Source organism: Hemitrygon akajei, chromosome 17, assembly GCF_048418815.1.
Source record: "Hemitrygon akajei chromosome 17, sHemAka1.3, whole genome shotgun sequence".
Classification (NCBI taxonomy): Eukaryota; Metazoa; Chordata; class Chondrichthyes; order Myliobatiformes; family Dasyatidae; genus Hemitrygon; species Hemitrygon akajei.
Genome location: NC_133140.1, coordinates 12,694,702 through 12,722,509, shown reverse-complemented (window position 1 = coordinate 12,722,509; position 27,808 = coordinate 12,694,702). Strand labels below are relative to the sequence as shown.

The 27,808-nt window shown below is 45.3% G+C and overlaps 1 protein-coding gene across 6 annotated transcripts in view; it reads right to left on the bottom strand.

Moving 5' to 3' along the window:
• The window catches only part of il34 (interleukin 34), a 123,832-nt gene that overhangs the window by 45,357 nt on the left and 50,667 nt on the right, over positions 1-27,808 (bottom strand). For 2 of the 6 annotated variants that reach the window (XM_073069682.1, XM_073069683.1), the window contains exon 2: positions 5,367-5,484. The exons of 1 other annotated variant lie outside the window; for it this stretch is intronic. In XM_073069682.1, the coding sequence (XP_072925783.1) occupies positions 5,367-5,394 (28 nt within the window). In that variant the 5' untranslated portion in view covers positions 5,395-5,484. Of the gene's footprint in view, positions 1-5,366; positions 5,485-24,659; positions 24,748-27,808 lie in introns of those variants that run through there. 3 more of the 6 variants (XM_073069680.1, XM_073069685.1, XM_073069684.1) reach the window with 2 other exon arrangements.

The following is a 27,808-nucleotide window of genomic DNA, read 5'->3' as shown; positions in this document are numbered from 1 at the left end:
TAGTTACCCATTCGCACCTGGGCTTCAAGCTCATCCGCCTTATTTCTGACACTTCGTGCATTCAGATATAGAATTTTTAGCCCATTTCTCCTCTCTCTGTTTGAATCGCTGCCTATTGTGCAAGATCTAGGCAACATCCTGGTAAATCTCCTCTGCACCCTCTCCATAGCTTCCACATCCTTCCTATAATGAGGTGACCAGAACTGAACACAATACTGTAAGTGTGGTCTCACCAGAGATTTGTAGAGTTACAACATGACCTCTCTACTCTTGAACTCAATCCTCCTATTAATGAAGCCTAGCATCCCATAGGCCTTCTTAACTACCCTATCAACCTGTGCAGCGACCTTGAGGGATGTACGGATTTGAACCCCAAGGTCCCTCTGTTCATCCACAATCTTAAGTAACTGACTATCAACCTTGTACTCAGTCTTCTAGTTTGTCCTTCCAAAATGCATCACCTCACACTTATCCAGACTGAACTCCCTCTGCCACTTTTCCACCCAATTCTGTACATGGCTATACATGATAAATATAGAAAAAAATAAATACATGAATTAAAGTATATAGGTATATTAAATCGTTAAATTAAAAGTAGTTCAAAAACAGAAATCATAAAAAGTGAGATTGTGTTCATGGGTTCAGTGTGCATTTAGGAATTGGATGGCAGAGTGGAAGAAGCTGTTCCTGAATCATTGAGTGTGTGCCTTCAGGCTCATGTACCTCCTTCCTGATGGTAATAATGAGAAGAGATCACATCCTGGGTGATGGTGGTCCTTAATGTCGACACCATCTTTCTGAGGCACTGCTCCTTGAAGATGTCTTGGATACTATGAAGGCTAGAGCCCATGACGGAGCTGACTAATTTTACAACTTTCTGTAGCTTCCTTCAATCCTGTGCAGTAGCCACCCTCCCCCCATACCAGACAGTGAATGCTCTCCGTGGTACACCTGCAGAAGTGTTTTTTGTTTTATATAAAAGTGTTTTAGGTAGCAAACCAAACCTCCTCAAATCCAAATGGCATATAGCCACTGTCTTGCCTTCTTTATAGCTGCATCAATAGGTCATCCAGGTTAGATCGTCAGACACCCAGGAACTTGAAATTTCTCACTCTCCCAACTTCTGATCCCTCTTCGCTCATGAACCTAGTTCTCGTACACACCTGGGTCACCAGATTTAAATGCCACAGATCTGGCCCTCAGCAGATGACGAACCCTTTGGTTCATCCACAGGTTTTGGTTTGGGAATGCACAGCAAGCTTCAGAGGCACACAACTCATTCACACAGGGTTTAATGAAGTTGGTAACCATTTCCCCAATTCTGCTACCTTCCTACTTTAGGGGCAATATACAACAACCAGTTGTTCTACCTGCGTATTTTTTGTGATGTGGGAGGAACCAGAGCAGAAACGCACATGGTCACAGGGAGAACGTGCAAACAGCCCACTAAGGGCAGGATCAGACCAGGATCACTGGAGTGGTGAGGCTGTGCCCAATCTTACTTGTGCACATAACAATAAACTTGACTTAATTTGAATAGTACCATCAAGAAAAGGTGTTCACACAAACCATACCTTATACTTGAAGTCAAAGGACCTATTTGCAACTGAACTAAAGGACAATTGCAGAGGAAGATCAAGGCTTTCTTGCTCTGGAAACCTAAGATCATGGATTTCTAAAGTGGCAGTGTTGGTCTATATTAGGGTGTGGGGTGAGGAAATCGATTGATGGCCTGCTCCAGATGAAGAAGACAGAATAACACAGCTTCCACCCCACCATGCCCCGCAGCGATAATTCCCTCCCCAAGTTGAGAGACCCAAGCCTCTGTGTACAGACAGCAAAGGAAAAGGGATTGAGGCAATTGAACCTTAATTTCTGCTGGTTATAACGATGAGAATGTATACTTAGAGTTCAGACAAAACATAATCACTCAACACCAAGTCCTTGAATCTTCAGTGGATAAATTCTTAAAGAGATTCGACAGTTGACTCAAGCTACAGGCTGGTCAAAGAGGCAGGTTTAAACTAGCACCTACCACTCCATCACCCGACCACACTTCAGGATATCTGTTCTCTTTCCATCAGCATAGATAAAGAGCAAGGCACCAGAAGTAAGGGAAGCAAAGGGGTGGTCATGTGAGGCACGGGCTTGGGATTGCTTCAAAACAGTGGACTGGGCCATGGGAGGATCTGAATGAGTACATTACAAACTTTATAAAGACACTCATGGATGAATGTGCTCCCACAAAATCATTCAGTCTTCTCAATCCAAAAGCCCTGATGAACCAAGGTATCAACAATCTGCCGAGAACTAGGCGGGTGGCGTTCAGGACTAGTGACCAACAAGAGGCCAGGTACAATCTCAGGAAAGTCATCTCACATGGAAAGTGGCAATTCTGCCCCAAACATTAAGTATGTTCATCAGCTGTGACAGGGCATGAATCCTACTACTTCCAACAAAAAAAAACAAGCAACATATGTGACCAACAAGAGAAAATCTGTAGATTCTGAAAATCAAAGCAACACACATAAAATGCTGGAAGAGCTCAGGAGGCCAGGCAGCATCTGTGGAAGAAAGTAAACAGTTAACATTTCAGGCCAGGACTGGAGGAAAAAAAGATGAGAAGTCAGAGTAAGAAGGTGGAGGAAGGGAAGGAAGAAAAGTACAATGCAGTAGATGACAGATGAAATCAGGAGAGGGGAAGGGGTGAAGTAAAGATCTGGGAAGTTGATTGGTGAAAGAGATAAAGGCCTGAAGAAGGGAGAATCTGACAGCAAAGGACAGAAAGGGAAGGGGGAGGAGCACCAGAGGGAGGTGATGGGTAGGTAAGGAGATAAGGTGAGAGAAGGAACTGGGAAAAGGGAATGGTGCAGGGGGCAGTTACTGGAAGTTCAAGAAATTGATGTTCATGCCATCAGATTTGAGGCTACTCGGATGGAATACAAGGTGTTGCTCCTCCAACCTGAGTGTGGCCTGATCACGGCAGTAGAGGAGGACAATGGACTGACCTGTTGAAATGGGAATGGGAAATAGAATTAAAATGGGTGGCCATGAGGAGATACCACTTTTTCTGGCAGAGAGTAGGTACTTGGTGAAGCTGTCTCCCAATCTATGTCAGGTCTCACCAATATACAGGAAGCCACACTGGGAGCACCACACAAAGTAGATAACCCCAACGCACTCACAGGCGAAATGTCACCTCACATGGAAGGACAGTTTGTGGCCCTGAATGGTAGCGAGGGAGGAGGTGTAGGGGCAGGTGTAGCACATGTTCTGCTTGCAAGGATAAGTGCCAGGAGGTAGATCAGTGGGGAGGGACGAATGGACAAGGGAGTTGCGTGGAGAATGATCCCTGCAGGAGGGCGGGGAGGGAAATTTGTGCTAGGTGATGGGATCACATTGGAGATGGTGGAAGGTACGGAGAATTATGTGCTGGATGCGGAGGCTGATGAGGACAAGTGAACCCTATTCCTGGTGGGGTGGTGGATGGATGCCATGAGGGCAGACGTGCATGAAATGGAAGAGATGCAAGTGAGAGCAGCGTCGATGGTGGAGGAAGGAAAGCCTCTTTCTTTGAAGGAGGACATCTCAGTAGTTCTGTAATGAAAAGCCTCTTCCCAAGAGAAAATTCTGCAGAGATGGAGGATTTGAGAGAAAGGGATGGCATTTTTACAAATAACAGGGTGGGAACTGGCTGAGTTTACAACTTTCTGCAGCTTTTTGAAATCCTCTTACCAGAGGGCGATGCAACCAGTTAGAATGCTCTCCAAAGTAGAGCTGTAGAAATTTGCAAGTGTCTTTTGTGACATACCTATTCTTTTCAAACTCCTAATGAAATATAGTTGTTGTCGAGCCTAGTTTGTAATTGCATCAAGATACTGGGCCCAGGATAGATCCTCAGCGATGTTGACACCCAGGAATTGTAAATTGCTCACCCCTCAATAACTGCTGGTATGTGTTCCCTTGACTCCCCCTTCCTGAAGTTCACAGCAAGTTCCTTGGTCTTACTAATGTTGAGTGCAACGTTGCTGCTGCAACACCACTCGACCAGCTAATCCATCTTACTTCTGTACGTTTCTTTGCCACCAATCTGAAATGCTGCCAATAATGGTTGTGTTGTTATAGATGCCGTTTGAGCTGTGCCCAGCCATAAAGTCGTGGGTGGAGAGAGTGTAGAGCAGTGGGCTAAGCACACGTCCCTGAGGTGCACCTATGTTGACTGTCAGCGAGGAGGAGATGTTATTTCCAATCTCCCAGTAAGGAAGTCAAAGCTCTAGTTACAGAGGGAGGTACAGAGGCCCAGGTTTTGGAGCTTGTTGATTAGAACTGAGGGTATGATTGTGTCGAATGCTGAGCTGTAATCGATAAACAGCAGCCTGACGTAGGTATTACAATTGTCCAGGTGATCCAAGGCTGAGTGGACAGCCAAAGGGATTGCATCCACTGGAAACCCATTGTGGTAATAGGCAAAATGTGGCAAGTCCAGGTTCCTACTTAGGCAAGAACTGATTCTAGCCAAGACCATCCTCTCAAAACACCAGCAGGGTAGGATATGGTGACAAATACATAACCATACATAATTACATAAATACACAATTACAGCACAGAAACAGGCCATCTCGGCCCTTCTGGTCTGTGCCTAACACTTACTCTCACCTAGTCCCACCGACCTGCACTCAGCCCATAACCCTCCATTCCTTTCCTTACATACTCTGATAATAAATTTATTTTGAACTTAAACTTTGATAGTGCAGTAACAGGCCCAACTCATCCATGTGCCTGCCTTAGCCAAGTCTACTGCCATCCAAATCAGGAGTTCCCAACCTTTTTTATGCCATGCACCAATACCATTAAGCAAGGGGTCTGTGGACCCCCAGGTTGGGGACATCTGCGAAACACCTTTCCTTTCCATGTATTTACCCAAATATCTTTGGAACATCATCACTGTACCCACTTCTACCACTTTCTATGGCAGCCCATTTCATATACCCACTCTCTGCATGGAAAAATTTACCTCTCAGGTCCTGTTTACACCTTTCCCCTCTCACTTTATACCTGTGTGCAACAGTCAGCCTCAAGCTCACGAGGTGACAAGAAGAGATTGCCAGCCAATAGCAACCGTTCCCTAGTCTCCACAGCCTGGGATGGTGTCCCTGGACAAACTTACTAAACTTTGAATTAAAACACCATTTCACATTGGTTGTTTGTCAGTCTTTGTTCACCTATAGTTTTTCATAAATTCTGTTGTATTTTTTTATTTCCCTGTAAATGCCAGCAAGGAAATGGATCTCAAGGTACTATACGATAGCATACATGTACTTTGACAATAAATTTACTTTGAACTTTGAGAATAAAAATTCACTCACAGATGGCTCTGGTGAAATCCCACAACATTGTCGTTGTCGTAAGTGCAGCTCCCAGCAGCAGAACTCGCTATGCCTTTACCCTCATTGGATTCAATCAGCATTCCCAACCCTGGATCATCTACAAGAAAGGTAAAGCGGACCTGCTTCAGACTTTTGCTCTTCATAAATATGCAGTACAAGGTAGAAGATAAAATGCTTTCTATTTCTGTACCAGTGAGGTTCAGCACAGATCAAAACTGCCCAAGAATCCACTCTTCTGTCCCATCAAACATTCCTAGAGCAGATATAGAGGAAATTAAACATTTTTTTTTACTGAGTTAAGTATTGTATGTAATTAGTTTTGCTACAGCAAGTGTATGGGACATTGGAAAAAAAGTTGAATTTCCCCATGGGGATGAATAAAGTATCTATCTATCTATCTATCTATCTTATAAAGCTTGCTCTGCACCATCTCTTCCAATATTCTTCAGTAAGGTATGTCAGCTCTCTCTACACTGTCCTATCGATGTCTGATGAGGAGGAAGGCAGTAGCGAAGTTCCCTCTGTAATGCACATATTGGATACACAATTTGCTTAACAGAAGAAAGCGCAAGATAATGATGAAAGGTTGTCTTTCAGACTGGAGGCCCATGAATAGCAGCGTCTCGCAGGAGTCAATGCCATTGCCATCAATGTCACTGGTCTGCGTGAGAATGGACAAGGCACAGTTAGTAAGTTTACAGATGACACTGAAGCTAGTGCTGCCATTGACAGTAAAGGTGGTTATCAAAACTTACAAAGGGAGCTTGATCAACTGGGTGTTGTTAGCCAAAGAATCACAAATGGAGCTTAATTCAGATAAGTGTTGCATTCTGGGAAGACAAATGAGGGTAGGAAATTCAAAGATGGTAAGGGCCTGGGGAAAAAGTAGTAGAACAGAGGGATCTGGATGGGTTCCCTGAAAGTAGCCTCACAAGCAGACAGGCAGGAGAAAAAGGCTTTTGGCATGCACACCTCATCAGTCAGGGCACTGTGCATAGAAACTGCAATGTTACGTTGTGTTTTATAAGATGTTGGTAAGGCCATATTTGTTCCATTTTGGATGTCCTGCGGGAGGAAGGATCCTGTTTAAGCTAGAAAGAGTATAGAGGAGATCTGTGAGGGTGTTGCTGAGATCTGAGGGACTGAGTTCTGGAGAGCAGTTGAGCATGTTGGGGCTTTTTTCCCCATTAGAGATTGAGGGGTGAAGTTATACAGGTAAAACCATGAGGGGCAAAGATATTGTCAAAGCACACAGTGCTTTTTCCAAAGAGCAGAGGTTTAAGATGAAAGGGGCAAGATTTAATAGGAACCTTTCATCAGAGGATTAGGAGTTTGCTGAGGTATGTTGGCATGGCATGCAACAAAAAAACAAAACAATTATAAAGTACAGCTATAGAATAATATGTGCAGAAACACCAGTGTGAATTTACAATGTAAACAGCGGTACAAAAGGTGGTTTAACGTGTTTACAGTGCAGTGACCAAGGTAATAGATGGAGGAGGGAGGGGAGGGGAGATAACCAGAATGGTTGACCAGATTAACAGCCTGGTTTACCCAGATTTACTCAGGAAACTGGCATAACGTACATGGAAGGAAGGGAAACAAGCAGTAGTGTCATGGAACATATAGAGATTAAAGAGAAAGAGGTGCTTGCTGCCTTACAGCGAATAAAGGTAGATAAATCTCCCGGGCCTGACATGATATTTCCTTGGACCTTGAGGGAGACTAGTGTAGAAATTGCAGGGGCCCTGGCAGAAATACTTAAAATGTCCTTGGCCACGGGTGCAGTGCCAGAGGATTGGAGGGTAGCTCATGTTGTTTTGTTGTTTAAAAAAGGCTCCAAAAGTAAACCAGGTAATTACAGCTGGTGAGCCTGACATCAGTAGTAGGTAAATTATTGGAAGGTGTTCTGAGAGATCGGATATACAAATATTTGGACAGCCAAGGGCTGATTAAGGATAGCCAGCTTGGCTTTGTGTGTGGTAGATCGTGTTTCGAGGAGGTTACCAACAAAGTAGATGAAGGAAAGGCTGTGGATGTTGTCTACATGGGACTTTAGTAATGCTTTTGACAAGGTCCCACATGGGAGGTTAGTTCAGAAGGTTCAGACACTAGGATTCCATGGAGAGGTAGTAAACCAGATTGGTGGTGGATGATTGCTTATCAGACTGGAGGCCTGTGACTAGTGGTTTGCCTCAGGGATCTATGCTGGGACCATTGTTGCTTGTTGTCTATATCAATGATCTGGATGATAATGTGGCAAATTGGATCAGCAAGTTTGTTGATGACACTAAGATTGGAGGCATTGTGGTCAGCGAGGAAGGCTTTCAAAGCTTGCAGATGAATCTAGACCAACTGAAAAAATGGGCCAGAAAATGGCAGATGGAATTTAATGCAGACAAGTGTGAGGTGTTGCATTTTGGAAGGACAAATCAAGGTAGAACATACACAGTAAATGGCAGGGCACTGAGGAGTGCAGAGGAACAAAGGGATCTGGGAGTTCAGATACATAATTCCCTGAAAGTGGCGTCACAGGTAGACGGAGGTGTAAAGAAGGCTTTTGGCATCCTGGCATTCATCAATCAAAGTACTGAGTATAGGAGTTGGGATGTTATGCAGAGGTTGTATAAGGCATTGGTGAGGCCAAATTTGGAGTAATGTGTACAGTTCTGGTCACCTAACTACAGGAAGGATATCAGTAAGATTGAAAGAGTGCAGAGAAGATTTACTAGGATGTTGCCAGGTCTTCAGGAGTTGAGTTACAGGGAAAGATTGAACAGGTTAGGACTTTATTCCTTGGAGCATAGAAGAATGAGGGGAGATTTGATAGAGGTTTACAAAATTATGAGGGATATAGACAGAGTAAATGCGAATAGGCTCTTTCCACTTACAGTAGGAGAGATAAATATGAGAGGACATGGCTTTAGGCTGAAAGGGGAAAGGTTTAGGGGGAGTTTGTTCACTCAGGGAGTGGTGGGAGTGTGGAATGAGCTGCTATCTGAGGTGGTAAATGCGGGTTCACTCTTAAGTTTTAAGAATAAATTGGATAGATACATGGTTGGGAGAGGTCCAGAGGGTTATGGACGGAGTGCAGGTCAATGGGACTAGTGGAATAAAGTTTCGGCACAGACCAGAAGGGCCCAGTGGCACGTTTCCTGTGCTGTAGTGTTCTATGGAAGAAACCTTTATGATGGCATGAAGTTTTGGTTTAATAACTACTTTACAGAAGAGAGCATTCGGAAAAGGCAGTTTGCAGGGTGGGTAGCGTTAACAGTGATTTTCCTGCCAACTTTGATGACCTGGACACGGATACGTCCTGCAGTGATGGTGGACTGCAGTGAAGGACGCTCAATATATGGAATGAACTGTCAAAGGAGGTGCTTAAGATGGGTACAAAGGTATTTGGCCAGGTACATGGATAGGAAAGATTTAAAGGGATATGGGCCAAATGCAGGCAAATGGGATTGGCTTTACTGGCAACCTTAGTGGGCATGGTTCAGTTGGGCCAAAGACCCATTTCCCTGCCGCACGATTCTATGACATACCCAAAGTTCCCAGAATGGATACAGTGGAAAGCTTACTGTAGTGAAGTTGCTTGTAAGAACCTTTATGATGACATGAAGCATTTCAATAACCTTATAACACTTTCCAGAAGGGAGCTTTTATAAAAAGCAGTTTGTAGGGTGGGTGGTGTCAGTAAAGAAGAACTAAAGTAATATTGTTACCTCCAACTATGGAGTATATCCACAAGCTTTTGAATCTTTCCTACCTCGTTCAATAGCAGACTTAATGATAAAGTTCAATTTTTGCTACATGACACCGAAGTGAGCACTTTTGTCCAGTTTCAAGAACTGAAGGTTATTTTAAGGCGATGGGAGGAAAGTATGGTAGTGGGGGAGGGGAAATGTCAGAGCCAATTTTTTTTTAAATCACAGAGTGGTGGGTGCACGAAATACCCTGCCAAGAGGGGTGTAGAGGCAGGTATATTAGGGGAATTTTTACAAACTCTTAAATAGGCACATGGATGATCGAAAACTGGAGAGCTATGTAGGAGAAAGGATAAGATTGATCTTAGAGTACGTTGAAAAGTCGTGACCCAAAGAGCCTGTACTGTGCAGTAATGTTCTATGTTAATCACAGGGGGATGCAGTGAACTGCTGGATGCAATCTCATATCACACTCATAATCTTTAAAATGGGAAACAGGGGAAACATCAAAAATACTGCCTCCCGGCATGATGGGGTGCCAGGGGTTAAAACGTCCAAGCAGAGTTGGCCACTCAGCAATCTCATCTTGACTATCTGCATCTCTGCCTCTTCATGAATAATTATTCAGGACCTGCGGACATCTCATCAACTTCCTGGCTTCTCACCTCCAGAACTGCAAGATAAATAAAAAGTGCCATTCAACCGGGAGGTTTGTTTTTAGAAAGCAGATTGCTCAAGGACATCCCTTAGGCCCCGGGGAACCTACAAACACATTGACTCAATTTAGATATCATGAATCATGATTTCCCATCTCTGATTCAGATCAAATTCAAATACAAAATCCTGACTCACAAGGTCACTGAGTCAGCCAAAGCACACTTCGTTCAATTCTCAAAATACTAACTGGCAACAGGAGAGACTGTACAAAGTGCAAAAGGTTAGGGGAGACAAACCGTGCTGGAGATGAGCAAAAACTGGAGGTATCAGACTAAAGACACATATGTGCTAAGCAGTCTGTGGATTCAGGCTGCAAGGAAAGCAGTTAGCAGTAACACACCGACAAGTGAGGTAGTAGCAGAGACTGGGACAGATGCAGTTTTAAAAAAAGTGTGTGGGATTCCAAAATAAGTAGGAAAAGAAGGGAAAAAGGTCAGGCCTCATCTGTGGGCAGAAAGACAGAGTTAACATTTCAGGTTAAAGATCCTTCTTCAGAACTGGGAAGGAGACAAGGGAGGGTGGAAGGAAGGTTGGAGAAGTCAGGAAAAAAAACCAGGGTGAACCTGGAGATGAGCTGCATCCCCAATGGGGGAAATTGAGAGCGAGTAGAGCAGGAGGACATGCAGAGCAGATCATGCTGGGCTTGTCCTCCACTCCCAGAAGGAAGAAGAGAAAAGGGGGAATAAAACAAAACAAGAAACAAGCTGAGACAATGTTCAGATGGACAACTGCTGCAGACAGGAATTAAGTATTGACACAGGAGACTGCAGATGCCGGAATCTGGAGCAACAACAATCTGCTGGAGGAACCCCGTGGGTCAAACAAAATCTGTGGGGAGGGGAGGAAGAGAAAGGAATGGTTGATAAAGTTTACAGGATCTCTGGCCCAAATGGTCCATGCCAACCAAGGTGCCCACCTAAGCTAATCTCATATCCCTCTGAACCGTTCCTGTCCAAACATCTTTTAACAACTTCTATAGTAAGCTTTTTCGATGTTTCAGGTCAACACCCTGCATCAGGCAAAAAGAAAAGTTATCTGTTGGATTACCTGGGGTAGATTAGAACATTTTTGATCACTGTATTTCTAGTCCCATTAGGAGAAATATTTTGCATTTAGTTTTGGGCATTTGAGATGGAGCAAGCTTGACTGGGGAGCCGTTTGGAGTTAAGCATAGTTATCAGAAAGGACAAAAAAAAATCAAATAATTATTTCAGTGAGCTGCTAAGTGATTGGGTCCAAAAACATTAATTGAAGCATTTTCAGACAAATACTGACATAGAAAATGGAACGTTACTAGAGTATGTTGATCGACAATAACAGTGTTCAAGGTCTAGCATACAAGGTCCAGTCATTGGTGAATCTGAAGTTCAAGGCCTGGAGTGCAGGTCTACGTTCATCAGTCAGTGAGCCCTGGGGTCAGTACTGAAGATCAACGCCCAAAGGTCAATTGGAAGTGCTGAGATCAAGGCCTGATGCCCAGAGCCCCGAGTCTGTGAATCTCTGAATCCATTGGGAAAGTCAACGGCCAATTGGCTGCGGGTCCATGTGCACGGAAGGCTGGGACCACTCTGGCTGTGGATCTGGGACCCGGGATGCTGTCGCCTTGGGCCCACTCTGGCCGTGGATCTGGGACCCGGGATGCTGCTGGCTTGGGCCCACTCTGGCTGTGGATCTGGGACCCGGGATGCAGTCGCCTTGGGCCCACTCTGGCTGTGGATCTGGGACCCGGAATGCTGCTGGCTTGGGCCCACTCTGGACGTGGATCTGGGACCAGGATGCTGTCGCCTTGGGCCCACTCTGGACGTGGATCTGGGACCGGGATGCTGTCGCCCTTGGGCCCACTCTGGCTGTGGATCTGGGACCCGGGATGCTGTCACCTTGGGCCCACTCTGGCTGTGGATCTGGGACCGGAATGCTGCTGGCTTGGGCCCACTCTGGACGTGGATCTGGGACCCGGGATGATGTCGCCTTGGGCCCACTCTGGACGTGGATCTGGGACCCGGGATGCTGTCGCCTTGGGCCCACTCTGGCTGTGGATCTGGGACCGGAATGCTGCTGCCTTGGGCCCACTCTGGACGTGGATCTGGGACCCGGAATGCTGTCGCCTTGGGCCACTCTGGCTGTGGATCTGGGACCGGAATGCTGCTGGCTTGGGCCCACTCTGGCCGTGGATCTGGGACCGGGATGCTGCTGACTTGGGCCCACTCTGGCTGTGGATCTGGGACCCGGAATGCTGCTGGCTTGGGCCCACTCTGGCTGTGGATCTGGGACCCGGAATGCTGCTGGCTTGGGCCCACTCTGGCTGTGGATCTGGGACCCGGGATGCTGTCGCCTTGGGCCCACTCTGGCTGTGGATCTGGGACCGGGATGCTGCTGGCTTGGGCCCACTCTGGCTGTGGATCTGGGACCGGAATGCTGCTGGCTTGGGCCCACTCTGGCCGTGGATCTGGGACCGGGATGCCGCTGGCTTGGGCCCACTCTGGCTGTGGATCTGGGACCCGGGATGCTGTCGCCTTGGGCCCACTCTGGACGTGGATCTGGGACCCGGGATGCTGTCGCCTTGGGCCCACTCTGGCTGTGGATCTGGGACCGGGATGCTGCTGGCTTGGGCCCACTCTGGCTGTGGATCTGGGACCCGGGATGCTGTCGCCTTGGGCCCACTCTGGCTGTGGATCTGGGACCCGGGATGCTGTCGCCTTGGGCCCAGTCTGGACGTGGATCTGGGACCCGGGATGCTGTCGCCTTGGGCCCACTCTGGCTGTGGATCTGGGACCGGGATGCTGCTGGCTTGGGCCCACTCTGGCCGTGGATCTGGGACCGGGATGCCGCTGGCTTGGGCCCACTCTGGCTGTGGATCTGGGACCCGGGATGCTGTCGCCTTGGGCCCACTCTGGACGTGGATCTGGGACCCGGGATGCTGTCGCCTTGGGCACACTCTGGCTGTGGATCTGGGACCGGGATGCTGTCGCCTTGGGCCCACTCTGGACGTGGATCTGGGACCCGGGATGCTGTCGCCTTGGGCCCACTCTGGCTGTGGATCTGGGACCGGAATGCTGCTGCCTTGGGCCCACTCTGGCTGTGGATCTGGGACCGGGATGCTGTCGCCTTGGGCCCACTCTGGACGTGGATCTGGGACCCGGGATGCTGTCGCCTTGGGCCCACTCTGGCCGTGGATCTGGGACCCGGAATGCTGCTGGCTTGGGCCCACTCTGGCTGTGGATCTGGGACCCGGGATGCTGTCGCCTTGGGCCCACTCTGGCTGTGGATCTGGGACCCGGGATGCTGTCGCCTTGGGCCCACTCTGGACGTGGATCTGGGACCCGGGATGCTGCTGGCTTGGGCCCACTCTGGCTGTGGATCTGGGACCCGGGATGCTGTCGCCTTGGGCCCACTCTGGCCGTGGATCTGGGACCGGGATGCTGTTGCCTTGGGCCCACTCTGGCCGTGGATCTGGGACCCGGAATGCTGCTGGCTTGGGCCCACTCTGGCTGTGGATCTGGGACCCGGGATGCTGTCGCCTTGGGCCCACTCTGGCTGTGGATCTGGGACCCGGGATGCTGTCGCCTTGGGCCCACTCTGGACGTGGATCTGGGACCCGGGATGCTGCTGGCTTGGGCCCACTCTGGCCGTGGATCTGGGACCGGGATGCTGTTGCCTTGGGCCCACTCTGGACGTGGATCTGGGACCCGGGATGCTGCTGGCTTGGGCCCACTCTGGCTGTGGATCTGGGACCCGGGATGCTGTCGCCTTTGGCCCACTCTGGCTGTGGATCTGGGACCTGGGATGCTGTGGCCTTGGGCCCACTCTGGCTGTGGATCTGGGACCGGGATGCTGCTGGCTTGGGCCCACTCTGGCTGTGGATCTGGGACCCGGGATGCTGTCGCCTTTGGCCCACTCTGGCTGTGGATCTGGGACCTGGGATGCTGTGGCCTTGGGCCCACTCTGGCTGTGGATCTGGGACCGGGATGCTGCTGGCTTGGGCCCACTCTGGCTGTGGATCTGGGACCCGGGATGCTGTCGCCTTGGGCCCACTCTGGCTGTGGATCTGGGACCCGGGATGCTGTCGCCTTGGGCCCACTCTGGCTGTGGATCTGGGACCGGAATGCTGCTGGCTTGGGCCCACTCTGGCTGTGGATCTGGGACCGGAATGCTGCTGGCTTGGGCCCACTCTGGCTGTGGATCTGGGACCCGGGATACTGTCGCCTTGGGCCCACTCTGGCTGTGGATCTGGGACCGGAATGCTGCTGGCTTGGGCCCACTCTGGCTGTGGATCTGGGACCGGAATGCTGTTGGCTTGCTTCTATTGTTTGCACAATGTGTTTTTTCCCGTCTCTGTTTCTCTGTGCAGTGGTTTTTGATCATTTTTTTAATTGGGTTATTCAAGGTTACTTGCTTTGTGGCCTCCTATAAGCAGACAAATTTCAAACTGTATAGTTTATACATTCTTTGATAATCAATGTGCTTCGAATCTTTGGTCACGAGCTGAATGACTAAGGGGTAATAACTGTTCCTGAACGTGGTGGTGTGGGGGGTTGTTTTCCTTTGCTCCTTCTGCCTTTTGGGGTAAAGGTGACTACTTCAATGTTCCAGTAGCCTATGGACACCAATGCTGAGTGGTATTGACAGTGTTATGAAAGTACCACAGCTCTGAGGGGCCGAAGGGTGCGGGACCAGCCCCCTCCTTCAAGAGAATCGCAAGATCGCTATTAATTCGGGTCTTGGACCCAGGAAATGAGAGACAATGCCACGGAGTTGACCATTGTTCTTAGAGGCACCTGTGTGAATTGCAACTCTATAGTACGTGCCAGCTATCAGGGACATGGACACTCTCGGGCAATGTGGTGTGGGGATGGCCTCACCCTACCTTGATTGACATTTACAAATCTGCCAGCCATGATAAAAAGGAGACTGCTGGAGGCGGTACTCCAGCGATGCACTAGACGGAGACCATTGCTCATTCCTCTCGTAATAACGGGAAGCTGCTCGGAAGCCACGTGTGATTCGGATCCCCTAGCTAGGGAATCGAGTGGCTAATAACCCCGAAAAGGATTTCGGACTGACAACGAGGAACTCCCGTTCTCGATCTCACGCTTTGAGTCCAGAAGGCTGGCAAGTTTATTTTCTCTCTCCAACCCGTGAACAGCCAGCGGTCCCTCAAGCGGCAAAAAGCCTCCATGAACTGGCGAGACTTTTATATTTCAATTGGACAAATCGTTTAACCCCTAGACAACGATAGAGCTTATTTCTTATTGAGTAGTACTACCCCTGCGCTTTAGATTGAGTACTGACGACGTATGTTATCTGAATGTTTGTATTAACCTTACGTTTGTGCCCCTTGATAAATAAAAACGTTTAAAAATGGTACCATCAGACTTCAGTGGACCTCTCTATCTTTGCTGGTAAGTGATCCAGTTACGGGAAACGTAACAACAGCGTCATCGCTTACAACATCATTGAGATAGGCATGGATCAGGCAGAACTATGCCAACACCTGGACCACTTTCTGAACCAACTACGAGACTTTGGATGCAGAAAAACGCAGCTCTTGATATCTTTCAAGAAGTAACTGGGGTTCATCGTAAACAAGCACAGTCATCACCCATATCCAGAAAACATCGCTGCTATCTTAAAAAATGCCTCACCATCAGATGTCAGCACCTTACAATCAATTCTGGCCATGATCAGTCACTATTCAGCATTCTTCCCAGCCATGATTTGGCTGAGGGAACCATTCAATGCACTATATATTGGATGTTTACTAGTCTTTGTCGTGTAGTGTTTTTCATTAATTCTATTGTGTTTCCTTGTTTTGTAGGTGCCTGCAATAAATGAATCTCAAGGTTGTACATAATTTGATAATAAGTTCACTCTGAACTTTAACTTTGCTCAACAATGTTGCTACATAGGAATGGTCCAAACAAACAGAAGAATATTCTGTTGCCTGACCTTCTCATCCCAGAGTTGCCAATCATCATCGCGACAGATGCATCCAACTACAGGGTGAGTGCTGTCATATTCCATATCTTCTCAATGGTTTCAAAAAAAATGTCATGCATGCATCTAGATAACTGACTATCAGCAGAAAGGAACTACAGGTGGCCCCCGTTTTTCAAACATTCACTTTACGACAGCTCACTGTTACGAAAGACCTACATTAGTACCTGTTTTCGCTAACCAAAGAGGATTTACGCTTTTACGAAAAAAAGACGCCCGCTTTATACGTGTGTTTACCCCGAGAAAGACTACAATGACCATGAAGTCTTGTGGGGGCAGTTGTGTGCGCATGCGTGTACGTGCCGATTTTTTTTCTCTAAATTGATTTTGGCGCGCTGTCTTCCCGATTTTGCTAAGTGAAACTACACCGTACATACAATATTTCTACTTTATATAGGCTGTATATTTATCATATCATTCCTGCTTTTACTATATGTTAGTGTTATTTTAGGTTTATGTGTTATTTGGTAGGTTATTTTTTGGGTCTGGAAACGCTCAAAAATTTTTCCCATATAAATTAATGGTAATTGCTTCTTCACGTCACAACATTTCGGCTTACAGACAGTTTCATAGGAATGCTCTACCTTCGGATAGCGGGGGGGGGGGGTGGGGGGGGGGGGGAACCTGTATGGACACGTTGAGAAGCAAGTCTGAGAAAACCCTACCTAGTTACCATTAGCATACAACCTGTAGCACCAGAGATCCCAACACACTAGAGCACTGTTAGACTGAGCTAAGGACTGCCTACTGCTCTACGCCCTGACTGCATTTTGGTAAATCTGATCACTTGGCTGTCCTTCTATTACCTGCTATAGGAAAAGGCTAAAGAGCAAAGCTCCCAAGATTAGGCCAACGAAGAGGTGGTTGTGGAAGGCAGAGAAGCGGCATCTGAGCAGTGGAGTAGACCATGTTCAAGGACTCGTCTCTGAGTCTGAATGAATACACCACAGTTGTCATGGACTTTATTAAAACTGTTATAGACGAGTGTCCCTCCCCCCAAAATTGAACCAAGAGATCCAGAAACTGCAGAGACCCAGATCAGAGGCATTGAAGTCTGGTGACCAAGTTACAAGCAAGGTACAATCTCCAGAAAGCTATCTCATAGGGGAAGCGGCAATTCCAGACTAAAAGTGAAGCAACGAAGAATGCTTGTCAGTTGTGGAAGGGATTGAATACTATCACCTCTTATCAAGTCAAATCAAGGGACAGGGGAAATAACAGGGCTTCGCTTACAGTTGAGATCAATATCTTCTGTGCTCACTTCGACCATCAAAACATGGAGGCCCACCACAAACTCCCACAAGCCCCACAATTCCAGTCTCTAAGGCCACTGTCCAAAAGCCTTGCGGAAAGTGAACCCCCAAAGAGCATTCAGGGTAGATGGACAAGTACTAAAATCCTGTGTTGATCTTTAACCACCTGCTTCAAGCAGGCTTCATTTATACTGATGCCCAAGAAGAACGGAGTGAGCTAATTCAATGACTATCATCCAATAGCACTTACATGAAGAAATGTTTTGAGAGATTGGTGAGGTAACATATCAACTCCTACCCGAGAAGCGACTTGAACCCCCTCTAATTTGCCTACAACAGGTCCACAGCAGAAGCCATCTGTTTTGCTCTTCACTCAACCCTGGAACATCTGGACAGCAAAAATTCATACATCAGGATGCTCTTGATATATTACAGCTCAGCATTCAAGACCATCATCCCACTAATCAATAAGCTTCAAGACCTTGGCCTCAATACCTCCTTGTGCAATTGGATCCTCGATTTCCTCACTTGCAGACATCTCCTCCACAGCACAGGTGCACCACAAGGCTGTGTGCTCTACTCTCTTTACACTTATGCCTATCTGGCTAAGCCCAGCTCCAAAGCCATATTTAAGTTTGCTGATGACACCACCGTCACTGGCCAAATGAAAGGTGGTAATGAATCAGCATATAGGAGGGAAACTGAAAATCCGGCTGAGTGGTGGCTCAACAATAACTTCTCACTCAATGTCAGCAAGACCAAGGAGCTGATCATTGACTTCAGGAGGAAACCAGAGGTGCATGAGCCAGGTTTCAATGGGGGGAAATTGGAAGTGGAGAGAGCCAGCAACTTTAAATTCCTCAAACACACGCTGTGTTTTTGTTTTACAGGACTTGTCCTGGCTCAGCATTCAAGTGCAATCATGAAGAAAACATGACAGCACCTCTACTTCCTTACAAGTTTGCTAAGATGTGGCGTGACATCTAAAACTTCGACAAACTTCTATAGATTTGTGGTGGAGAGTATGTACTGACTGGTTCCGTCACAGCCTGGTATGGAAACACCAATGCTCTTAAATAGAAAATCCTACAAAGAAATTAGTGGATACAGCCCTGTACATCACGGTAAAGCCCTCCCCACCATTAAGCACAGCTACACGAAGCATTGTTGCAGGAAAATAACATTCATCATCAGGGTCTCCCACCAACAGGAGATTTACTTGGTCAGGTAGATGCCTTCACCAGACTTTCAAATCCATGGATGATTCAAATCAAAGACACAATTGTGACTGCGATTTCAGTTAATTTCACTGGGTTGTATCTGATGCTGCTAAAGGTATTCTGGTCACAGTCAACAAGACCAGAGCAGAAACAGCTGCAGATCCTGTTCTTCAGCATATCTCAAGATACCTCGCTATCGGACGGCTAGTCAAAGTTGTCATACCCTTTTACCAATGTCACTCTCAGCTCCTGCCTAATGTTTGGACACAGAATAGTGACTGCATGAACGCTTTAATCAAATGTATTAAAACAATTCCACCATGGTCAGCTGGGCATCAATCGAATGAAAGCCCTGGCAAGAAGCTTTGTGTACTGGCCGGGTATAGATGAAGATGCCACATCCTTATGCAAGCATTGTGCTCAGTGCTCCGTGGCAGCAAACCATCCAAGTAGAGCCAGTCCATAAGCATGGCCTCAGGCTACCAGACCTTGGAGTCGAGTACATATTGACTTCACTGGCTCAGTCAATGGGTGTACCTACCTTGTCCTGGTTGACTCTTATTCCAAATGGCCGCAAGTTTTATCGATGAAGTCATTGACAGAGGCTGCCATTCAACAGCTGCCTCAGATCTTCAGCCACTTTGGGAAGCCAGAAACGCTCAATGACACATAATTCAGTGCACAGCAGTTTGCTGCATTCTGTAAGAACTGCGGGATTGTTCATGTCCGCTCACCCCTGTATAATCCACAGTTCAACAGCCAAGCAGAAAGGTTTTCTCGTACCTTCAAACAGTCGCTTTTGAAATCACGAGGGAAGCAGCATTGGCCAAGGCTCTCAACACATTCCTGCTGACATATCGAATTCCCACATTCAGGAGAAATGTCCAGCTGAAGGGCTTTTGGGGAGGAAACGGTGCAGAGTGTTGGATGCAATGCTGCACATCATCCAACATCCAGAACAGCAGACAGTCAGGTGCACAAACCCACACACATCTCGAGAAGGCATTCATACCCCGAGCTGCAGTGTGGGCCAGATTTCATCGCAATGCTCAAGATTGTCTGAGGTATGGGGAATGCGCTCTACCAAGTCACCATAGACAGACATCCCTGGTATCACGTCAACATGCACCCAAAGGCGCAACAGGTTTGTTGGACAGATTATCAAATACAGAGCTGGACCTTCATCTCTTTCTGGAAGGGTTTGATTTACCTCAACTGAACCAACCAACAGCAGCAAGTTCCTCAGTGTTATGGCCTGTAGACTGAAGGCACATGGATGGACATTGACCTGGAGCCACATTTCTGCAAGAACAGCCACAGCAGTTCCTCATTTCAAAGTTCAAACTAAATTTATTTCAAAGTATGTATACATACATCACCATATACAACCCTGAAATTTAGTTTCTTCCTGGCATACTCAATAAATCCAATAGCCATAATAGAATCAATGAAAGACTGCACCAACTGGGCATACAGATAGCGTGCAAAAAGCAACAAATTATGCAAATACAAAAAGAAAGAAGAAATAATAATAAATAATAAATATTGAGAACATGATGCCAATATTTCACATAGTAAAGTTGCAGATAAACAATCCAGCTCGTCTTCCACTGACCAAACACTGGACCACAGCATTGACAGTAGGGGCCAGGCTCCAACCCCATGTGTACACCACAAATCGAGGCTGCACAGCTCCTCTGCCATATGTCTTGCAATCACAAGCAAAATGCCCAAGACAATCTCTCCCACCCATTGGATAGCGCCCCGCACAGCATCGCTGACACCTTCTTCCCTAGGCGTCTAAAGGAGGCTGCACCACCGTGCACGACTAATACAGCTGAGGCATTTAAAGAGTCTCCTAGGCACGTGAATGTGGGATAGGGACCTTCTGTAGACAGAATGGAGTAGTTTGATTAGTTTGGCACAACATCATGGACTGAAGAGTCTGTATTGTGCTGTACTATATTGTGTTCTAGACAGCAAAGTGCACAGAACCCAAGCAGTGATGAAGACACAGACAGCTGATGAAATGCATAGGCAATGGGCTAGGTATTTAAAGGGGAGAAGTATTGCAGACTAAATTTAGGTAAAAGAGGGGATGCCTATGTAACTAATTGAGATTAAAGATTAGCTTTGTGTGTCACATGTACACAGTGAAATGTGTTGCTTTCATCAATGACCAACACAGTACAAATATGTGCCACAACACTTCTAGCCCTTACCAATCCATATGTCTGCTCTGTCTTTGTCTCGGGAAACAGAGAACCCAGAAGAAACCCATGCAAACTCCGTACAGATAACAGTGGGAATGAACCCTGATTGCTGGTGCAGTAAAACATTGCAATAACAGCTACACTGCCATGCCGTGCAGCTTTAAAAGAGATGTATGAAGCATTTGATCGTATAGAGTGGAACTACCTTTTTGCAGTTTTAGAAAAATTTGACTTCGCTCAAAGTTTTATCTCTTGGATCAAATTGCTGTATCTGTGTCCTACTGCCTGTGTTTTGACTAATTCTCAGAAATCCCAGTTACTTAACCTCAAACGTGGCACCCGCCAGGGATGCCCTTTAAGTCTCTTTCTCTTTGATTTGGCTATAGAACCTTTGGCGATAGCATTTCGAAGCTGTCCTGAATTGACCGGGATTTGGAGGGGGGAGTGTTGAGCATAAAGTTTCTCTTTATGCTGATGACTTATTACTTTTTCTTTCAAATCCGTCTACATCCTTACCTCCAATGTTCTCACTTCTTGATCAGTTTAGCCAGTTTTCTGGCTATAAACTTAATTTACATATGAGTGAACTTTTCCCAATTAATAAAGAAACACAAGAATTAGCATTTCGTGACCTCCCTTTTAAAGTAGTTCATAATCAATTTACTTATCTTGGGATTACAGTCACAAGGAAGTTTAAAGATCTTTTTCGTGAAAATTTTGCCAATCTTTTATATACTACAAAACAGAGTCTGTCACAATGGTCACCTCTATCTATGTCTTTGGTAGGCCATATTAAAGTTGTTAAAATGTATGTTCTCCCTAAATTTTTATATTTATTTCAATCAATCCCAATTTTTATTCCTAAATCTTTTTTTGATTCCTTAGACTCTATTATTTTGTCATATCTGTGGAAGAATAAGCGTTCCAGAATTAATAAAGTTTATCTTCAAAAATCTAAAAAAGAGGGTGGCATGGCCTTACCTAACTTTCGTTTATACTATTGGGCAGCCAATATACGTTGTGCTACCTTTTGGTCTTTTTTCCATAGCCAACCCGAGTGCCCTAATTGGGTGGCAATGGAGTTGAGTTCCACTAAAGATTTATCTACTTCTGCACTTCTTGGCTCTGTACTCCCTAGTAGTTTGTCTAGATTAATTGTTAATCCTCTTGTTAGACACACTTTGCGAATATGGGCTCAGTTTAGGAAATTTTATGGTTTCTATGGTTTTTCCTCTTCTAGTCCTATCTTACATGATCACCTTTTTTTACCTACTATGTATGATTCAACATTCCATGATTGGTATAGGAAGGGCATTAGACATTTTGAAGATCTTTTTATTGATAATCGCTTTGCATCTTTTCAACAGCACTCTGCTAAGTTCAATCTGCCTAATGCTCATTTTTTTTTAGATATCTCCAAATTAGACACTTTATTAATCCTTTAATTCCTAACTTCCCTGAAATGCCTGAGAAAAATGTTATGGATTTCTTTCTTTCTATTAATCCACTGGATAAAGGTTTAATATCATTTATTCGTGATAAATTAGCATTCTTACGGTGTGCCCCTGTGGATAAAATTAGAATGGCTTGGGAGCATGATTTAAATATCTCTTTATCTGATGAGACTTGGGACTTGATTCTCAAATCGGTTAATTCAACCTCTCTTTGTGCTCGCCATTGCCTTTTATAATTTAAGATTGTTCATAGAGCCCATATGTCTAAATCTAAATTATCTCGATTTTACCCTAATATTAGTCCTCTTTGTGATAAATGCAAAAGGGGTGAGGCCTCTCTTATTCATATGTACTGGTCCTGTCCTAGCTTAGAGAAATTTTGGAAAGATGTCTTCATAACTTTATCCTGTATTCTGAATCACCACTTAGAACCTAACCCTTTAATTGCTTTGCTTGGTTTTTTGGGTGAGACAGATATACGTTTGAGTTTGACTAAGTGTCGAATATTATCTTTTGCTTCTCTCCTGGCTAGACGTTTAATCCTCCTTAGATGGAGAGATGTTGCCCTGCCCATGCATGCTCAATGGCTTATTGATATTATGTCCTGCTTAGACCTTGAAAAAATTCATTATTCAGTTCTTAATTCGGATATAAAGTTCCATAAGGTCTGGGGACCTTTTATTGAGTACTTTCATAACCTTCCTCTTAATTAAGGTTTTTTTTCGGTCCCTTGCTTTCAGCTCTTTTTTTTTGGTAGTAGGCATTATTATCTTCTGTTTTCAAGTGTATTTACAGTTTTGGGGGTTTGAATGTCCTGATGTATACTCTCTATATTGTGTTGTGGTTGGTCTGGAGTTTTTAATTTGTTACGGGGCTTGGGGAGGATACTAACTTTACATGACTTAAATTTGGGTGCTTTCTCAATGATCTTTTTTGTATTATATGATTATTGTATGTTTATTTTTGCACTGTATTAATTTTCTTCATTTTGGTTTGGGGGTTTTTTCTATCTGTAGTGATGTAGAAAATGCATAAAAAACCAATATATAAAAAAAAGAGATGTATGGACATCTTGTAGTATTAGGGGCATTAAGAAACTTTTTAATAGAAAGATGGATGATAGAAGAATGGAGGTCTATGTAAGAAAGAAGGGTTAGATTGATCTTAGAGTAAATTTAAAGGTCGGCACAACATTGTGGCTGAAGAATTTGCACTGTGCTGTAGTGTTCTATGTTCATTCTGCATGTCCCTGGTACATAAATAGCGAAACCTTGTAGCATATAGGATCTTAAGTTTCAATAGCAGACAGATTGGAAACACTTAAGGTTATAAAAGAAAGCAGCAGTTCTGCTCTGGGTAGCAAGTCTACTAAGGAAGGATGTCTAAAGTCTTGAAGATATTTACTAGAAAGGTGTCAGAACTAAGGGACATCTGTTACAAAAGCATGAAGAAGCTACAGTTCTCCTCCTTGGGCCAAAGTAGGGAGATCCGATCATCTCATTTTATAATGACACAGGAGGTTATTCTCTCATCTAGGTCCAAGTTGGCTCTCAACAAAGCAATCCTCATTCAACCTCTCCTTTCTTCCTTGTACTCAGAGTCAAAAGTCAAAGTAAATTTATTATCAATGTACATATGTTACCTTGAGATTCATTTTCTTGCAGGCATTTACAGGAATATTTTTTAAAAATGTAATCGAATACTCCTGCAACTTACTCTCTCCATGTGTTATCAATTCCCTCTGATTCTTTTTGGAGTGGAATATTATTGTCACACACACTGAGATACAGTGAAAATCTTGTCTTGCATACTGTTCGTACAGATCAGATTATTACAGTGTGCACTGAGGTATGCAAGCCCATAACAAGGTCAAGACTCCAACTTAGTGTACCAGGGAGCCATTTAATAGACATATCAGCAGGGCTTTCTAAGCCTGGCGGTATGTGCTTTCAGGTTTTCGTATCTCCTACCTGAATGAAGGGGGAAAAGAAAGAATAGAGGGTGGGGTCTTTGATTCTGCTGACTGCTTTACTGAGGCACTAACCTGTTCCATTTAATCTACCATCGAGTCTCCAGGATGTGGTGAGAAATCCCACTGGACTGGAAGAAGGGGCAAACTCTGGGTCCGAGGTCGGGTTCGGACCTCACGAGGCAGCGGCGTTAACTGCTGCTCCACGGTGCCGACAGTTGGGGAAGAGAGGAGGAGAAGGCATTGCTGGCCGCTGAATGGAGAACTACCCATAGCAAATGCAGAGGGAACCGGAAGAAAGGGTTTTTTTTGAAATTCAGCAAATATTGTCTTCCCAAGCAATGCAAAGAATAAGTGCAAAATAATACTCAAAGGAGGTAAATGCAAGGTTATGGAGTCATACAGCCCTCTAAGTATGTCCTAAACATCTGTACCAATCCATTCACTCTCCACACATTCCCATCAACTCCCCTCACAACCCACTCATAAATTGGGGCAAGCTACAGCAGCAAATTAATCTACAAGCCATTAGACCATAAGACGTGGAGTAGAAGTGGGCCATTCAACCCATCATGTCGGCTCCACCATTTGATCGAGGCTAATTTATTTTCCCTCGCAATCTCATCCTCCTGCTTTCTGCCTGTAACCTTTGACACCCTCACTCATAAAGAACCTAGCAACCTGGCAGAAGGAACCTACACCTTCTTGTCCATGCCGCCCTCTAACAAGTTAGCATTATGTCTACCTGTGGTCAGAACAGATGCTCTGGGCAAGATTGCAGCAGAACCAGAGTTTACATTCCAAGCTCACTCATGGTGCAGGGAGCAGGAGAGCCTGAAGACTGGATGTCTGTGTTTCTGGTGTGAGCACGAGGCACTAGAGCCGGTCGGTCGGTGCACCTGGAGTTGGAGCCTGCTCGGGGTCTCGTGGCCAACACCAAAGATCAGAGCCTGAAGATCGATCAAAAACCCAGAGTTGAAGCTGATCGCCAAACCTGGAGAGTTGGAGGTTTGTCCTGGAATTGGAGGACTGTCCGTGTGTGTCTGGCTGGGAGGGAGGAAAATGACTTGTTTTGTTGCTTGTTGTATTCTAGGTTCTTCTGCCGGGCATCGTAGGAATGCTATGTTGGCACCGGAATGTGTAGCGACTCTTGTGGGCTGCCCCCAGCACGTCCCTCGATTGTGTTGGTTGTTAACACAACTGAAGCATTTCGCCGCAAGTTTCCATGTAATTATGAATCTGAATCGGAGTGATGTAGAGTTAATTACATGATCAATGACTCCCCGAATCCACTTATTCAAAAAGTTTAAGTCTCCCAGAAGGACAGGGATTGTTTGAAGCTGTTTAACCCCCTAGAGTCAGTCATATTGTGCTTCTGAACTGGTTTCAAAGTGTGACAATGCTCTGAGTTGTGGAATGTTGTAAGGGGTCTTTATAAACTTTAAGTTGCTTTTGATTTACCAAGCAGAGATGGAGGGATTTCAAATTGGTCAGGAAGAGAGGAACTGAACTGCCTTTTTACACATTTGTCATTGTATTCTGGGAGAATGTTTGCATTAATCTAATGATTTGTGCAAACTATAAAATTGCAACTGAAAGATAGGTTCCATGTATCAATGCAAATTAAACAGGACTGGACGACACATTTTAAGAGGCATCGCCTCTATAAGAATAGTGTGAAGGTGTAAGTAACGCAAGGCGCCATTTTCAACACTGTGGCTCTATGACTCATCCCAAACAGCAAAGGAAATTTCTCATGTCATTATGGATGACTGTTTTAAGTTTTATAATTATCTGCAAAGCATCCCACAGGATGCTCCACCACTTGGGAAGTATTCCCCAAGTGTTTTTGAGTACAATTAGGTTATTTCAATACTTGATTATAATTCACTAACAGATACCAGCTAAACTTTGAAGTTGGTAAATATTAGTTAATCTCTAATATTGTACAGAAGAACAGCTCCCAGACACGTAGTTACCTGACGACAGCCAATCACGGTTATTTAAGCCATCAAGGCACTAGCACAGAATTTGGTTGGCTGTTATCCATGGATTATCAAAAAGTCAAGCTTTGGGAGTAAAACCTGACAGAGGTTGTGATGGGGAAAGTTTAATGCAAAGGAGAGGGAATACTTTGCAGAGATGGCCAAGTTCCCTACAAGCAATTGAGAAATCTTTCTTCACACACCAGGTATAGAGCTTAGCATCAAAGAGTTATAGAACAAAAACAGACCCTTTGGCCCACCTCGTCTGTGCCAAATTGTTATACTGCCCATTCCCACTGACCTGCACCTGGACCACAGCTCTTCAGACCCCACACATACATCCAAACTTCTCTGAAATTGAACCCGTATCCGTTTCCGGTTAAGATGGCACTCTGAACACGTGCAACAGTTCACTGGTAGTTTAAAAAGCTAAGAAATCTGAATGTTCTGGGTACAGGGAGGAGAAGTCAGGACCCAGGCAGAGGAGATTCAGTGCCCGTACAACTGGACTGGGTGTGAGGTTGGATCGCTCTGGGCGCAGAGCTGATTTGAAGAGTTCAAGAGTGGCTTCAGGCTGGGCAGCGAAACCTGGGCCTAGAGTGAGTTGTTGGGCAGCATGGTCTAAGACTGGAGCCTTTTGCTGCAGCTGGATCTTAGTGCAAGGTATGATTCTCTGTTTAGACAGTTTAAGTGCTGGCCCAGATCGGAGGTGGGAGTCGACTTCGCTCGTTCTCCGCGACGGTCATCTTCATGGCGCTGAGGCTAGAAGACTGTCCCTGCTGCTGTGCTGCATGCCCACTAATATGATGGGCTGATAAGTGAGGCTTTGGGCCTACTCCAGGCTGCTCCAGGGTTCAGATCTGAGGACTCAGTTTTGGTTCAGAATGTTGTTGTTCACTTCAATTGTTTGCATGAGTTGTGTATCTTTCTCTTGCACATCGAGAGTTGTGCTTTTATTTTTTTCCTTTAATTAGGTTCTTTCATGTTTCTTGCTTTGTGGCTGCCTGTGTGCAAGCAAATCTCAGGGTTGTATAATCAATACATTCTTTGATAATAAATTACTTGAATCATGAATCCTCCACTTCTGTTGGAAGCTCATTCCACAATCACACCACTCTCTCAGTGAAGTTGTTCACCATCTGGTTAACCTTAAATATTTCATCTTTCATTCTTAACCCATAAACTCTAGTTCTAGTCTCACCCGACCCCTCCTGTATGTAGGTGATCAGACCAGAACACAACACTCCAAATTAGGCCTCACCAATGTCTTATACAACTCCAACATAGCATTTCAGCTCCTGTACTCAATATTTCGATTTATACAGACCAATGTGCAAAAGCCCCCTTCGTGGCCCTAATTACCTGTGATGCCACTTTCAAGGAATTAGTCCAAATGTCCATACATGCTTTCGAGTGTTTGCTGCATAACTTGTGTTAATAGCTTTCTTGGAATCAAGTTTGCATGGGAACCACTGACTAGACTTTCTACGTGTTCATCCTGTACTCAAGTTGAACACAGGCCATTTGGCCCACTGAAACTGCTCTGCCATTCAATCATAGCTGAATATTTACCCTGTCTTTCTACTTCCTTCTCCACATAACCTTTGATGCCCTTACTAATCAAATACCTATCAATCGACGCTTTAAATACACCCAATGACATGGCTTCCAAAGCTGTCTGTGGCAACGAATTTCACAGATTCACCACCCTCCGGCTAAAAACCTCATCATAGCTTAGGAGGCATCACTGCAGCTCTGCAATCAAGTACATTTTCAACACATGGTAGACTTACTTTACACAAAATCCATTAAATCACAACAGCTTTTTTTTAGTTTTAAAGAATGACTAAGTATTAAGGAGCAAAATATTGTACAATTGTATATATTCCAGAGGTATACAATCAGATAT